This window comes from Prionailurus viverrinus, chromosome D2 (genome assembly GCF_022837055.1).
Source record: "Prionailurus viverrinus isolate Anna chromosome D2, UM_Priviv_1.0, whole genome shotgun sequence".
NCBI classification, from domain to species: Eukaryota; Metazoa; Chordata; class Mammalia; order Carnivora; family Felidae; genus Prionailurus; species Prionailurus viverrinus.
Window position 1 is genome coordinate 50,983,794 of NC_062571.1, and position 16,572 is coordinate 51,000,365.

At 38.2% G+C, this 16,572-nt stretch overlaps 2 protein-coding genes across 12 annotated transcripts in view; one reads left to right on the forward strand and one right to left on the reverse strand.

Moving 5' to 3' along the window:
* PANK1 (pantothenate kinase 1) overlaps positions 1 to 6,386 on the reverse strand; it is a 101,874-nt gene extending 95,488 nt beyond the window's left edge. For all 6 annotated transcript variants that reach the window (XM_047825035.1, XM_047825033.1, XM_047825031.1 and 3 more), the window contains exons 1-2: positions 6,154 to 6,386; positions 964 to 1,106 (exon numbers count right to left, since the gene is read on the reverse strand). The gene's annotated coding sequence lies outside the window, so the exon portion shown is untranslated. The remainder of the gene's footprint in view (positions 1 to 963; positions 1,107 to 6,153) is intronic.
* A 100-nt stretch (positions 6,387 to 6,486) lies between these two features.
* KIF20B (kinesin family member 20B) overlaps positions 6,487 to 16,572 on the forward strand; it is a 74,871-nt gene continuing 64,785 nt past the window's right edge. For 3 of the 6 annotated variants that reach the window (XR_007145467.1, XM_047826118.1, XM_047826116.1), the window contains exons 1-6: positions 6,501 to 6,629; positions 8,522 to 8,614; positions 10,066 to 10,213; positions 15,064 to 15,150; positions 15,266 to 15,382; positions 16,010 to 16,148. Coding sequence is in view for 5 of the 6 variants with exons in the window: in XM_047826118.1 (XP_047682074.1) it covers positions 10,067 to 10,213; positions 15,064 to 15,150; positions 15,266 to 15,382; positions 16,010 to 16,148 (490 nt within the window). In the remaining variant the exon portion in view is untranslated. Of the gene's footprint in view, positions 6,630 to 8,521; positions 8,615 to 10,065; positions 10,214 to 15,063; positions 15,151 to 15,265; positions 15,383 to 16,009; positions 16,149 to 16,572 lie in introns of all 6 variants that reach the window. The other 3 variants (XM_047826115.1, XM_047826113.1, XM_047826114.1) reach the window with 3 other exon arrangements.

The window sequence follows — 16,572 nt, forward strand, 5'->3', positions numbered from 1 at the left end:
TCATATTGTTTTGAAATTGTGCACGAGGTTCCCCACATAAACCACAGGGCATAAAAAGTTATTTGTGTGACTATTTTATCAGATGGTACAAAAGTAGTACCACACTAGATGCACAGGAGAGAAATTAATGCATTCACACATTGGGTGACTTAAGAAATTAAAGATTAAATCTTTCTTGAAATCTCAGACTGATAAGGCCTTGCTTTAGACTGAAGGCTCCTTGAGGGTAGCAACATTTGCTGCATAGCATGTGCTTGACAAATTTTGGTTAAACCTGTCATTCAAACCTCTGTAATCAATACATACTCAGTTTCTGGATTGAAAAACTATGTTAGTCCTATTATTGGAGGTGGCTTTGCACAGAAGCTAGGCACTCAGTCTTCTTTTAATAGAATTACAGGGGTGTTGATCTAAGCTTTGAGAGGCAGTAGAATACAGTGGTTAACTGCCAGACTACCCAGATTCCAATTCCAACCCCACTGTTTACTGTTGATGTATATTTAAAAAGTGACTATTTCACACACGCCAGGCGCTTTTATAAGTACTTTACAAATAGTACCTGAATTAAACTTAACACCTTTAAGTTAACTTCTACGACAACTTTACTATTCTTTAATAGCTCCATGCCCCAGTTTTCTCTCCTGTTAAGTGGGGATAGTAACAACAACAAAATACCTCACCCAGTTATTGTTAAGATTGAGTATAAAAGTGCTCGGAATACTATCTGGCACATGGAAAGTTAGCTATGATTGGTAGCTCTTACCAGCAGAGGCTGTGACGAAGGAAGGAAATCAGCTTGATGTAACTTAACAATTCCCTCTTATGCTAATGATCACTTCAAGGGGACAAATGGAATTATTTGGACTTGGGACTAAATCTGAAGCATTTCCCAGTTAAGTTGGCTCTGTTTTTATGGGAAAACGCAGTGGCTGGTGCCGAAATGGCAAATACAGGAAAAAATACCTCTGAAATCTTCTAGTTTTCTGTATCAGCTCTGCCACGTCCCAAGTCCACGTTATCATCTCTTGCTGGGATGGCTGCAAGTCTCCTAACTGGTTCAGTGACTCTTCTTTAGCTGTCTCTGTTTGCCGCTCCAGGAGATTAACCTTTTCAAAACACAGAGGCAAATCGGATTGGATTGTGCTCATGCCGAGAACGGTCTACTTGCTTCTCATTGCTTTTAGAATAAGGACCCAAATCAGTACTTTGTTGACTGCGTCTTGTAGGATCCAGCCTTGGCCTGTTCCCACCAAACTTGCTTCTGGCTATCCCTCCCCAGGGTCTTCAACTCAGCCACATCAGCCTTCATTCACTGTTCAACAAATATTTATTTGATCACCATGGATTTACATTGTCATTGAGGATATAACTGAGACCAGTAGAAACAGTTCCTTGTACTCATAGAGCTTATATTTGAAGAAGTGGGGGAACAACAAAACCCAGACAAATATGCAAATAAAAAAGAGGGCCCAGTGAGATAAGGTGGACAGGAAGTCTTCTCTAAGAACACACCATTACAGAGAAATCTAGAGGAAGAGCACTGAGCCACACAATGATGGGGAGGAGAGAAATCAGAATAGAGGGATCAAGCTATGCAAAGGTTCATATATACTAGAGAGAACCTCGTGTGTTTAAGGTGCCCAGAGCAGATTCCCTTAATGCACAAAGAGAAGAGTGAGGTTGGCTGGACGGTGACACTTGCAAGGCCTGGTAAAGAATTAGAAATTTTTTCCTTTTTCTTTTAGAAAGTCTCAGAGTTATTTTTAAAAATAGAAATCATGGCACAATGTACATGATGATACCTTTCACCTCGATCCACCAATTACTAACTTTTTACCACATTTGCTTTTTTTTGTCCTATTTTCCCCATTCTCTCTATTCTTTCATTCCCTCTCACGGTCTATTTTGGTTTTGTTTCATTTTTTTGCCAAATCTTTTGAAGGTAAGTTGCTGAATACCAAAGCAAGTATCTTCTTCAGTCTTCTACAAAGTCATGCATTATCACATGCAAAAAAATCTCATACTGATTCAGTATCACCTAATATATAGTCCATATTTAAATTTCTCCATTATCCACAAAATGTTTCTTTGTAGTTACTTCTTCCTCTCTTTTTTTTAAATTTTATTTTTTAAAATTTACATCCAAATTAGTTAGCATATAGTGAAACAATGATTTCAGGAGTAGATTCCTTAATGCCCCTTACCCATTTAGCCCATCCCTGCTCCCACAACCCCTCCAGTAACCCTCAGTTTGTTCTCCATATTTATGAATCTCTTCTGTTTTGTCCCCCTCCCTATTTTCATATTATTTTTGTTTCCCTTCCCTTATGTTCATCTGTTTTGTCTCTTAAAGTCCTCATATGAGTGAAGTTATATGGTATTTGTCTTTCTCTAATTTCACCTAGCATAATACCCTCCAGTTCCATCCACATAGCTGCAAATGGCAAGATTTCATTCTTTTTGATTGCCGAGTAATACTCCATTGTATGTATATACCACATCTTCTTTATCCATTCATCCATCGATGGACATTTGGGCTCTTTCCATACTTTGGCTATTGTCGCTAGTGCTGCTATAAACATGGGAGTGCACGTGTCCCTTCGAAACAGCACACCTATATCCCTTGAATAAATGCCTAGTAGTGTAATTGCTGGGTCGTAGGGTAGTTCTATTTTTAGTTTTTTGAGGAACCTCCATACTGTTTTCCAGAGTGGCTGCACCAGCTTGCATTCCCATGTAGTTACTTCTTTAAAAAAAAAATCTGTGACCTGTCAGAAGGGCTAACATTAACAACTCAGGCAACAACAGACGTTGGCGAAGATTCAGAGAAAGAAGATCTCTTTTGCACTGCTGGTGGGAATGCAAACTGGTGCAGCCACTGGAAAACAGTATGGAGGTTCCACAAAAAATAAAAATAGAACTACCCTACGACCCAGCAATTGCACTGCTCGGCATTTATCCAACGGATACAGGTGTGCTGTTTCGAAGGGACACATGCACCCCCATGTTTGTATCAGTGCTATCAACAATAGCTAAAGTATGGAAAGAGCCCAAACGTCTATCAATGGATGAATGGATAAAGAAGATGTGGTATACACACACACACACACACACACACACACACACACACACACACACACACAATGGAGTATTACTCGGCAATCAAAAAGAATGAAATCTTGCCATTTGTCGCTATGTGGATGGAACTGGAGGGTATTATGTTAAGCGAAACTGGCCAGAGAAAGACAAAAATCGTATGACTTCACTCATATGAGGACTTTAAGAGACAGAACAGATGAACATAAGGTAAGGGAAGCAAAAATCATATAAAAACAGGGAGGGGGACAAAACATAAGAGACTCTTAAATATGGAAAACAAACAGAGGGTTACTGGAGGGGTTGTGGGGGGGGGGACGGGCTAAATGGGTAAGGGGCATTAAGGAATCTACTCCTGAAATCATTGTTGTACTATATGCTAACTAACTTGGATGTAAATTTAAAAAAATAAATTAAATAAAGATAACAAAAAAATCTGTGAACCAATCAAGATTTATGAATTTCATTTGTAAGTTTTGTCTCCTGACTAAAGCAGTCCTTTACCTTGTTTTTTTTCTTTTTCCCTGACACTGACATTTTTTCCCTGACGCTTTTGGAAGAACCTAGGCCTGCTGTCTTGTAAAGTGTTCTATATTCTTTTCATTTTGTTTTGTTTCTTCATAATTAGACTTAAACATTTCTGGCACAGGTATCATTAGGTGATAGATCACTCCATCATTGGTGATGCTAAAGTTTCCTCATTTGGTTAAGGTATGTCCAATAAATAAACCTCTACATTGTAAAATTCCCCTTTCCCTTCTAATTATGAATTACTCTCTAGGACATTCTTTGAGATAGTGTTAATGTCCTGTTCCCCAACAACCTTCCAGCCAATGATTTTAGCATCTTTTATCCATTGTTTTAGCATGTATTCATAAGGCTTACTCCTATCAATTTTTACATTGGGAGTTGCAAAATGGAGATTTCCCATTTACTGCTTCATTTGTATTCATTAATTGACATTCTTGTGTAAAGAACTTTTCATTTTTATTCCATCTCTCCTTCTGTCTCTCATGGAAAGAATGTTAAAAAAATGAAATCTGTTTCAATCTCTCGCGATCATTATTCTTTTTGATGCTCAAATTGTTCCAAGTATGGTCAACAGAGGCTCCTTTAAGCTAGGTCCAGTATCCTTTGAAATGACTCTGTGAATCTCTAAGGACTTCTTTGCTTTCTGACAAGAGTGTTCCAGGTTTGCTTTGTAATTCCTTGCTCCGGATGAGAAGCAGCCTTCTCTCCAAGGAGCACTGATTCATTTTAGGGATGAGAATGGTATTTAGAAACCACTTGGGCGGCTTGGTGCTAGTGTGCTCATTGTTACTGGGGTGTCAGAGTTTCTATGCCTCTAAGCCCTGTCAATGGACCAACTGAGATTAAAAAAAAAAAAAAGAAATCACAACTTTATTCTACTAATGCCGATTCAAATCCAACACTCTGGGATTCTTCCTTAGCTTCTATCATTCCATATTTGTTATCTCCCTTCTCCCACAGTGAGAAACTTGGTTCCAAACAACATGAGTATATTCACTCGTTTGCTTTTTCCAATAATGCATGCATAGTAGTTTCAAAACTACTCTACCAATACCCTTTTCAACATCAAACTTACTAAGTGAAGTTATTGATTTCTTTGTACTTTTTGCTCTTATGCTGTATTCCAGAACTCTTAACCCCAGTTCATGGAGTACGGTACTCAAGTAATTGAATGAACTCTGTATGGTTGTGCTGGCATTTTGATACACAGGTATGTTCAGGTCTTTTTTGTATTAAGTTTTAGGGCTTGCTTTTATTTCCACTGTTTTAGACTTAATGTTTTGAAAGGGCAAAACTATATTTAAAAAAACAAAAGGTTATTCAGAGAAATCAAACTGCCATCACTAATCCTTGCATAACATTCCCAATATAGGTGACCATTTTCAGCTAATTTTCTTACTTAGTTTTTGAGTTTATCTCTTAAAAAACAAGAAAAAAATGTGTGTGTGTGGTATATATCTATGTAGAGTTTCAGTTTTCCTTTCTTACACAAAAGTTAGTGTATTTTGTATATTCTTTTGCATCTGTTTACTAAAAAATATAAATATGATTTTCTTAAACATTTTTTTAAAATGTTTATTTATTTTTGAGAGGGAGAAAGAGAGACCGTGAGCAGGGGAGGGTCAGAGAGAGAGACACACACAGAATCTGAAGCAGGCTCCGGGATCTGAGCGGTCAGATCCGCCCCACGCCAGGCTTGAGCTCAGGAGCAGTGAGATCATGACCTGAGCTGAAGTCGAAGTTTCAACCGACTGAGCCACCCAGGCGCCCCTCATTCAGCTGCGTTTAAATCCCAGCTCCCCCATTAATAACCATATGCTTTTTGGCAAATTACTTAACTATATGAAGTCAGCTTCCTCAGAATCTATAAAATGGGGATGATAATGTTATTTACCTCAAAAGGTTGTTCTCAGGATCGGTAAGACGATCCATTTTATATGCTTAGCACCAGCACAAGGTAAACGCTCAATTAACCTTAGCAGTTATATTTTTCTTTAAAATCAAGTACACCAGGGAGAGACGGCCTCAGTAATAAATGCTTGACATGAATATTACAGCACCACACTCGGAAGAAGAGGATCACTTTAAAAGAGGCAGAGGAGGCTGTACTGGCTCTGAACATTTTGGGCAAAGACCTTGCCTATGCATGGAATTTAGACTGTCAAAGCACAGCGCCTCGCAGCGGTAGGTGCTTTATACTCTCAGAATGAGAAAGAAAGAAAAAAAGAAAGGAAGAAAGAAAGAGGAAGAAAGAAAAAGAAAGAGAGAGAGAAAGAAAGAAAATGCTTATACGAGTCTATTCTGGGAAAAACTCATTTCGTCCACGAGGGCGGCTGGGGATGACATATGGGGTCACGCAGCGAGGGAAGTGGCCCTTCGGGTGCGGGCAGCGCTAGTTCTAAGCGACTCTCGGGACAAGTAGGTCTGCTCCCGCCTGCAGGGACCGGACCGGGCAGAGGCTAGCCCCCATTCCTCGGCCCGTCCCTGGGGGAGTCGCGGGGCTAAGTGTGGTGGCAGCGGCCTCACCTCCAGGCCTTCGCTACGTCTCGTCTCCACGACGGTATCCGAGATTGGCGTCCGTGCCAACGGAGGTGGTACCCGCCGCAACCACCAGGCAGCGTCCCATCCCTCGCGGCACGGCGGGCTCTGCGGGAAGCTCCGACCCTCTGCACGCAGACCACCCACCGGCCCCGTGGCCCATCACTTGCGGGCGATCAGAGATCCGCCCCAGATTTGAAAGCTCCTTCCGGGACCTAGTGGGAAGCCCACGGCTCGAGCCTCTGCGATCCTAGGCGCCGTTCCGGAAGCCCCGCCCACTCCCAGCGTGCAGTGCGGTGGCTTGGCCGCCATTGTTTGAATTTGAAAAAGGAAACATCGCGGTGCTGCTCGCAGATCTGGCAGGTCTGGCAACTTGTGCAGGTGAAGAGGTGGGCCCAAGTGAGGGTGCGAGGTGGCTGACTGCGCGAATACCAGACTTGAGGCTGGGAAACGGTGCTGGCAGTGTGAGTACCTTCCCAGGGGATCCCGACGCCCCTGAGGTTACTCTCGGGAAACTGGGTTGCAGAGCGATGGGTGCTCCTAGGGCACCGTGGGCACGGCCTGCGCATCGCAGGGTTGAGCCATACTACTTGGGTTGGGGCTTAAATGTCGTCTCCACCGCATATTAGCTGAGTGAGGCAAGGCAACGTATTTTCTCTCTCTGGGTCTCAGTTTCCTTATGTGTTAAAAGAGGTAGTAATAATAACATTTATCCTCTTACGGCTCTTGTGAAGATAAAATAATATGTAAAGTTGTTAGAAACGGTGCCAGTATATAGTAGGCACCAAGTGTTTGCAATTAGTGTTTTTTGTTATTGCTGCTGCTGTTGTTGGGGCGCTGGCCTCCATTGCCAGGCCTAGTTTTCTGGATCCCGGAGGTGAGCAGTTTGCTTGGCAGATGATATGACCTCTTTTTTGGGGGCTGGTGGGGGGAAGCCCTGTCTGGCTGTAGGTGTGTTTATTTCCACGCTGCTTCCACTACCAGGGGTTTGCCCTTTGGGGCTTTTTAGTACCAAGCGGAAGAGGGTGTGTGTGGCAAATGTGAGACTACTGTCATCCCCCAGTTGAGAATGTTTCCCCCAACTCGTTCTACTTCCTGCTTCAGTGATTCCTTCTGACACAACTCTAATGTTCCTTGCTGAAGGATTAGTTGACAATCCTAAATTCATGCCTTAAGCAATCTTTGCTTAAGGTGATCAGATTCAGATTCACTTTTTTTTTAATTAAAAAGGATGTTTTAATGTTTGTTTATTTGAGAGAGAGAGAGCGAGCGAGCTAGCAGGGGAGAGTCAGAGAGAGGGAGAGAGAGATTCCCAAGCAGGCTCCCTATTGTCAGCGTGGAGCCCTACAGGTGGGGCTGGATCCCACTAACCCTGAGATATGACCCAAGCTGAAACCAAGAGTCCGATGCTCAGACTGAGACAGCCAGGCACCCAGGGTTTACTTTTGCTTTTAAAACGAAGTAGCATGTTTACCCAGAAGCCGCGGTAACAGTCTATGTATTTTATTAGATCTCCACGACCCAGGACTTCAAGTTGCAAGATCCTATAAAGGATTCCTCTATTAGGAGGAGGGTTCTTTTGAAACTGTATTTTGTGGATGGCATTCAGAAACCTCATTCAGTAGTGTATTTGTTATTTTTCACAAATTCCAGCCATGGAATCTCACTGGAGAGAAGATAAAAAGATTCACATTCTCAGTCGTGGGAACAGCCTTTGAAACAGGTCTTGAACCCTGCTGTTGCTAAACATAATATCACTAAAAAAGTAGTACCAATTTTTTTTGATATAGAGGATTTTATTATTCTAATTTAAGTCATTAGGGAATTTTTATCCTCATACATCTCTGAATATGTTGTAGGGGATACAGAGTAGTTCTTCTTGCCCTCAAGAGATTTCTAGTCTAGTTAGGAAGAAGTTAACTTCTCACACTTAAATACAAGTTAACCAGAAGTTCAGGTTGTGACAGTATATGTCAACAATTTTATAAATGTTAGAGGTAGTTCATTGAAACTGAACTATGAACAAGTACAAACTACTATAACCTTGCTTTTTAAAAGAGGTATAAATATTCTTTTTGATTCAGTAATTTAATAGAAGGCTTATCATTTTTTTTTTAATAATTGAAGGCAAAGAATGAAACTTATCTTCCAATTTCCTGGGTATTTCTGTAAAATCTGACTTATGCAATGTCAAGCCAGTGCTTTAATGTTTTTGCAAACTTCTCTATGTTCTAGATCAGTGGTTATTTCCACTCTATCGGATACCCTTTTTCTTAATTTTCACCCATACATTGGGTGTTTGAAATATTCTATCAAACTGCATTTTAAGTAATTATTTCATTTTTATTTATCACAGTATTTATCACTGACAATACAATAAAGACAAAAGCAACCAAGATACTAAAGTGTATGGTTGGTTGATCCTGCAGTTTCCTGGGCTTTGTTGAAGGTAAATAATTTCCTTTGTCTTTTTGAGATTTAGGAAAAACAGAAAAACAAAAACAACTCTGTTGTATTGCGTTTGTGGGTTTCAGGGCTGATCTAGGAAAAAGATATGACCACAGTATGTCAGTATCACACAGGAACTTTATTGGGATAGCACTTTGACAGGATTAAATGGGAGAGAGGTCCACCCCAGCATGAAATCTTTCAGAAGCTAGAGTGAAGGACCACCACATAGAAGGGGGAAAAGGTAAAGGAACCTAGGGGGTTGGGAGGGGACGGAGAGGAGAATTAGACTTGGGGATTTATGGTCTTAAGCGGTGTTGTTACTCAGAAGCACAGTGGGGAGTACCTGAGTCAGCCAGTTCCTAGGGGCATCATTGGCTTGGGTTTTTATAGTCCTGAATTTGTCTCTGCGAGCAGAAGTTGGGTGCATTTTCGTGGGATGTGCAAACTAGTTATGCTCTGGTTGACTTGAAAAAAAGAAAAAAGATTATTTGGGCTATATTAAAAGCAAATTGATGTGTAAAAATTTTAATTTGGCACCTAATAGGTTTTTGAACTAACATTCCTGGCGTTCTGTGAAGAAGTAAACAACACAGGGCCAATATACAGGGGCCATCTTTGGCTTATTTATATAATATGTATGGATGCCCATTACTCTTTTCTTGAGCCAGGAACCCTAGTTTGGGAATCACTGTTCTTTTATTTCATAATACTGTCAAAGAACATCAAGGAGCTCTCTTTCTTCCTGCTATTATGCACCTAGTAGATTGTCAATAATTATTTGAATGTTAAATTTTTTTTAGTTAAAGTTACCTGTAAGTTTACGTTTAAGTTTAGTGCCTTGATGTTTAGTTGTAATACTTTGATACATTATTCCATATTCACCTTAATTTTTAGCACCTACAATGTGTCAGGTACTGTTTTGAATGTGGTCACATACATTATTTCACTTTTCACTTGCATTATTTGGAAGAATTCAGTTGAAAGAATTCAATTGTCCAGATAACTGAATTTAACTTGTAAATGCTAAAACATTACGAAGGCTTATAACTAACATTTTCAGAAGACATTAAATAACTAAAGTAACACAAGATTATTATTTACTCTATAATTATTTGATTTCGGAGAGGATTTCAGGCAGAGATTGAATGTTTTATATTGTCTTACTTAATGGACTACCTTTACTCATGAAATCTCTGGCTGAATCGACCTATAAGTTGGATCATATGAATAGTAGTGGCAGGCTCTGTTCAATATTACTTGATTCGGAATCTTTATAATTTTGATCATTTGTCTTTTCCGTGGGTCATCATCGTGTTATAGATGTAATGTTCCTTTCTCTAGAAATCTACTTATGGGGGTTATTAGTGGGCTGGACTCAGACATTTTAAACTATGAGTGGCTTATATGCTAATTTATTAAAATTATCTAAAATTACTGTTATTCTTGCAGAATGGAATCTAATTTAAATCAAGATGGAGTGCCTAGACCATCCTATGTTTTTAGTGCTGACCCAATTGCAAGACCGTCGGAAATAAATTTTGATGGCGTTAAGCTTAATCTCTCTCATGAATTTTCCTTAGTTGCTTCAAATACTGAGGTAAGTACGAGGAAAGCATTATGCTGACTGAGTGGAAATGTGTGTGGTGTGCACACACTTGCAGACAGGTATGACCAGAGCTTTCCAGACTTTGTGGGTTTAAGGCAACCTTCTATCTCGGTAATTTTTTCATGGTGCCCTAAATGCATGCCAGCTCTTCCAAGTAGTAGGTCCGAGCAGCTTAATATATAACTATACCTTAACCTAGAGCCATTTGAAAAATATTAACGTAAATGAAAAAAAAAATTGTTTTTCTTTAATTACCACAGTTATTTGCTGTAAGGATATGTATATCTTTTGTGCGCATCATAGCTTCTCAGGCTTTGGAATCAGATTAGATATTGCCAACCTTATTTCCTGTTCTTCAGTGTTTTGGGGTAGTACTTGTTTTTTATCATAGCAACCACTGAAGAATCCAGCTTCACCAAGATATGACATCAAAAGAAATGGTATGATCTAAGGTGGCAACTGTGAACTATTTTGAACTAATAGTTCACGGTGTTCAACATGTTAAGTACTGCCATGATTTCCTCAAAAATGTAAGACATTCCACTATGCCCCTAGGAATTGCATGCCTTACTTAAAATAAGCTAACTCAGTAGTGTTTAAAAAGTAAAAATCCTTCCTTCTACCACCGTAGCTACTACCACTGTTTGTTTCGTGTCTTTGTAAACTTTATTTATTTTTTAAAGTTTTATTTATTTGAGAGAGAGTGAGCGAGCGAGTAAGTGAGCACGACTGGGGGAGGGGCAGAGAGAGAGGGAGAGAGATAATCATAAGCAGGCTGTACGCTGTCAGCACAGAGCTGCTGGGCTTGATTTCATGAATCATGAGATCATGACCTGAACTGAAATCAAGTGTCCGATGTTTAACCTACTGAGCCACCCAGGCGCCCCACCCTGCCTTGAGTACTGTAGCTTTATAGAATGTCTTAAAGTTGGATGGTGGCAGTCCACCAACTTTGTTCTTGTCTTTAATTTATATTGGCTTTTCTGGGTAGTCTAAATTTAGTTTTAGCCATTCTAATAGATACATATTGGTATCAAGTTGGTATTTGCATTTAATAACTAAATGTGTTGAATATGATTTCATGTGCTTATTTGTCATTAGTGTATTTTTGGTAAAGTGTCAGTTTAAATCTTTCCCCATTTAAAAAAATTGGATTGTTTGTTTTTATATTATTATTTAATTTTAAGTGTTCTTTATATTTTTCAGATGCATTTGTTTATCAGATATGTGCTTTATAAATATTTTTTCCTAGTCTGTGGGTTGCCTATCCTCTGTTGACAGTATTTTTTGAACAACAGAAGTTTTTTGTTTTTATTTTAATGTTTGTTTTTTAAATCTATTTTTGAGACAGAGACAGAGCATGAGCAGGGAAGGGGCAGACAGAAAGGGAGACACAGAATCTGAAGCAGGCTCCAGGCTCTGAGTTGTCAGCACAGAGCCTGACGCCGGGCTCGAACTCACGGACTGTGAAATGATGACCTGAGCTGAAGTCGGACGCTCAACTGACTGAGCCACCCAGGCGTCCCTGTTTTTTGTTTTTTAAAAAAAGAGTTAGCTAACTCTTGGCTTTGGGAGTAGATTCCCGTGATTCGTCACATACATGCAACACCTAGTGCTCATCCCACCCAGCAAGTGCCCTTCTCAATGCCCATCACCCATTTTCCCCAACCCATCAACCCTCAGTTTACTCCCTGTATTTAAAGAGTCTCCTATGGTTTGCCTCCCTCTCTGTTTGTAGTTATATATTTTTTCTTTCTCTTCCCCCCAATGTTCTGTTAAGTTTCTTAATTTCCACGTATGAGTGAAATTGTCTTTCTCTGACTGACCTATTTCACTTACATACCCTCCAGTTCCATCCATGTTGTTGCAGATGGCAAGATTTCATTCTTTTTCATTGCCAAGTAGTATTCTATTCTCTCTCTGTATATATATATATATATATATATATACACACACACACACACACACACACACACCACATCTTCATCTTCTGTCTTCATTCATCAGTTGATGGATATTTGGGCTCTTTCCATGATTTGGCTGTTGTTGATAGCACTGCTATAAACATTGGGGTACATGTGCCCCTATGAATCAGTACTCCTGTGTCCTTTGGATAAATTCCTAGTAGTGCTATTGTTGGGTTATGGGGTAATTATATTTTTAATTTTTTGAGGAACCTCCACATTGTTTTCCAGAGTGGCTGCACCAGTTTATAGTCCCACCAACGATGCAAGAGGGGAAAACAGAAGTTTTTAATTTCATCAATGTTTTCTATTGTGGATTGTCCTTTTGGTGTGATACCTAAGAAATCTTTGCCTAACTCAAGTCCACAAAGATTTTCTTCTATGTGTTCTTTTAGAAGTTTTATAGTTTTAGTTTTACATTTAGGATATGATCCATTTTGAATTTTTATAAACAATGTGAAGCATGTATCCAAATCCTTATTTTTTTTTTTATGTATAGATATCTAATTGTTCTAGCATGATTTGCTGAAAAAGCTATGCTCTTTGTACTGCATTTCCTTTGCATCTTTATTATAAATCAAATGTCCTTCTCTATGGGAGTTTATTTCTGAATATTGTTTCATTGATTTGTCTGTCTTTCTGCCAGTACCCCACTGTTATGATCACTGTAGCTTTGAAATAAGTGTTGAAATCAGGTAGTGTTAGCGCACCCAATTTCCTTTTCATAGTTTTGACTATTCTAGATACTTTGCATTTCTGTGAGAATTTTTAGATGAGTTTGTCAATTGCCACAACAAAAGCCTCTTGGGATTTTGATTGCAGTTGCATTGAATATGTAGATCAGTTTTAGAAGAATTGACATCTTAACAATATTGAGTTTACCAAATGATGAACAAGGTGTATCTCAATTTCTTTTGGTCTCCTTTAATTTCTCTGAGCAATGTTTTGTAGTTTTCAGAGTGTAGGTCTCTCACATCTTTTGTCAAATTTATCCTGTATTTCATGATTTTTGATTTCTTCCAAATGATACTGCTTTTAAAATCAATTTCTGGTGTTTCTTCCCAGTGTATAAAAGAATAATTGATTTTGCATGTTGATCCTGTATCACGTTAACATTGCTCGTTTAATAGTTCTAGAGATGTTTTTGTAGCTTCTGTTTGATTTTTGTATGTAGATGCTAATGTCTGAATGGAGACAGTTTTATTTCTTCCTAATCTGGATGCCTTTTCTTTCTTCTTCCCTTGCTTACTTTTTCTTTCCCTCCCTCCCTCCCTCCTTCCCTCCATCCATCCTTTCTTTCTTTCTTTCTTTCTTTCTTAACTACTTTCCTTCCTTCCTTCCCTCCCTTCCTTCCTCCCTCCCTCCCTTCCTTTCCTCTTCCTTTCTCTTTCTCTCTCCCCTCCCCTCCTTCCCCCTGATTACCATTGGCTAGAACCTCTAGTACAGAGTTGAATAGAAGTGGTGAGAGCTGAAATCCTTGTCTTGTTACTTGCTACTTATCTTAGATTCAGTCTTTGATCATTAAGTATGATGTTAGCTGCAGGTTTTTGTAAATGTTCTTTATCAGAAGGAAGTTCCTGTCTATTCCACTTGCTGAGAATTTTTATGAATGGATGTTGAATACATATGTCAATATCCTGTCATCAAATGCTTTTTTTACATCTATTAGAGATAAATGTTTCTTTATTCTTTTAATGTGGTTAATTATCCAAATTGATTTTTGAATGCTAAATTGACCTTGCAGTCCTGAGATAAAACATTTTTCGTCAGGATGTATTATTCTATTTTATATATTGGCTAATACTTTGTTAGGGAATTTTTGCATCTAAATTAGAGAGGTTGTTCTGTAATTTCTTCTGAGGATATCTTTCTCAGATCATGGTGTCAAGGTTATGTCATACTCAAAATTAGTTGAAAAGTGTTCTCTCTCTTTATTTTCTTAAAGGGCTTATCTATGATTTGTATGATTACATCCTTAAGTGTTTGAGAGAATTTAGTAATGAATTACCAGGGCCTGGAGTTTTTTGTGGGATTATTTTGTTTGTTTGAATTTAAGTTAAGTTTTTTTTTTTTTAGTTGAATTTCTTTAATAAATATCAGTCTGTTCAGATTTTCTAGTTTTTTTGGTTTGTTTTTAGTAAATTGTATCTAATTGTTTCCTTTTTGCTTAAAAAAACACACTTCTTTAGAATTATTTTTTTTTTAATTTTTTTTTTTCAACGTTTATTTATTTTTGAGACAGAGAGAGACAGAGCATGAACGGGGGAGGGGCAGAGAGAGAGGGAGACACAGAATCGGAAACAGGCTCCAGCTCTGAGCCATCAGCCCAGAGCCCGACGCGGGGCTCGAACTCGCGGACCGCGAGATCGTGACCTGGCTGAAGTCGGACGCTTAACCGACTGCGCCACCCAGGCGCCCCTAGAATTATTTTAAAAAAGGAATTAATTTCTCCCCCAAAGGAAGCAGTAAAGAGAATGCTGTATAGCAAACAATTTTTAAATAGAATTGAACATTTGGGTTAATGGGCTATTCTGGTTGCTTGTAATTTACTTTGGAATTCTATGTTTTAGTGACGGAGAGCCCTATTTTTTGTTTTTAGTTGCAAAGGTTAGGATTTTAGGGAAAAGAGGTGTATTATAAGCTTCAAATATAAATATAGAAGGTAGAGGAAATCGAGTCTTTTGTGGTATTATTTTTTTTAAAGCAGATTTGCTTTTCTTTAGACATATAAATGGTTACAAACAGAAGAATCACTGATTGCTTAGAGGTTCTGTATGACCTTAAATGGTTATGTAATAGCCACTTTAAAAAAAGGTAATTTCTGAAAAGCCATATTTTGTATTTTTTAAATACAGTTATTTTGTTCTTCTTTTTAAGGGAAATAGTTTGGAATCCAAAGATTATCTCCAGGTTTGTCTTCGAATAAGACCGTTTACACAGTCAGAAAAAGAGCATGAGTCTGAGGTTTGTATTGACTTTAATTGGGTCTTACTTTCATGGGCAAAATGCCATTGTTTTTATTTATTTATTGTGGGCTTTTATTTATTTATTGATTGATTGATTGATTGATGTCTTCTAGGGCTGTGTGTATGTTCTAGACTCACAGACTATTCTGCTAAAAGATCCTCAAAGCATTCTTGGTCGGTTAAGTGAGAAAAGCTCTGGGCAGATGGCACAGAAATTCAGTTTTTCCAAGGTAAGTCCTATGAGAAACTAAAGATTTTAAGTAAAAGAGAATTGGCTTAGGCTAAATTGCTACGTTATTGTATATAATGAACTATATATGTCTTGTACTTATGGAACTTAGGTGTTAGGCACTGGTATTTTTTCTTAGAGTGGAACTCAAACTTTAGGTTTGTAAACATCTAATTGGAAATGAATAAATTGCTAAATTTATTGCTAAATTTATTATTAAATTGATAAATTTTTTAATCTTTTTAAAGAGATGTTCTTTCCAAAATTTAGATGAAAACTTGATTGACTAGGTCAGATTTCTATCTTGAAAACTTTCTGACAGTAGTTAAACTATCATGTATATTTGTGGGAGTTGGGGATATGGCACCTCCCTTAAGTATGAATCTTGTAAAAGAAATCTTTTAAAATTATAAAACACGAGGGGGAACTGGCTGGCTCAGTTGGGGGAGCACGTACCTCTTGATCTCAGGTTCATGAGTTTGAGCCCCATGCTGGGTGTAGAGATTACTTAAATAAATAAATAAAGTTAAAAAAAAAGTTTTTAAAAACATGAGTTATAGGGTAGAACTTATTGTAAAAATTTACTTGAATTTTCTAAAAAGACTTGTTTTAAAAAATGCTTGTTTAGGTTTTTGGCCCAGAAACTACACAGAAGGAGTTTTTCCAGGGTTGCATTATGCAGCCAGTAAAAGACCTCTTGAAAGGACAGAGTCGGCTGATTTTTACGTACGGGCTAACCAATTCAGGAAAAACATATACATTTCAAGGTAAATTGTATTGTTTTTACATTTCAAGGAAAAAAGCAGTAATATTCACTCATTTTCATAATATTTGTATGTAGTTATGTTTCCATTACCTAGTACATTTGCTCCACTTTTAATACTGATAGCATCGTGAATGTGTATCGCCGATGGCTTTTGATTCAGATTGATTTAATTCATTTGGGAAATTACTTTACCCATATGATAGAGAATTAGGTGATAAAAATTTGGAAAAAGGATTTATGTGACGTAGTGAACTAAGCATGGATAACCAGGGAAGCATCTTAAATTTTATTTTACTTTTCCATTATGTGATTATGGGTGATTGCAAATCTTACGGCCTGATCTGAATGTAAAATTTCAATAATAGCTGATAAAATGTCCATTCTACAATGAAGACCAAAGTGATGGAAAACTAATGCTGCAACTT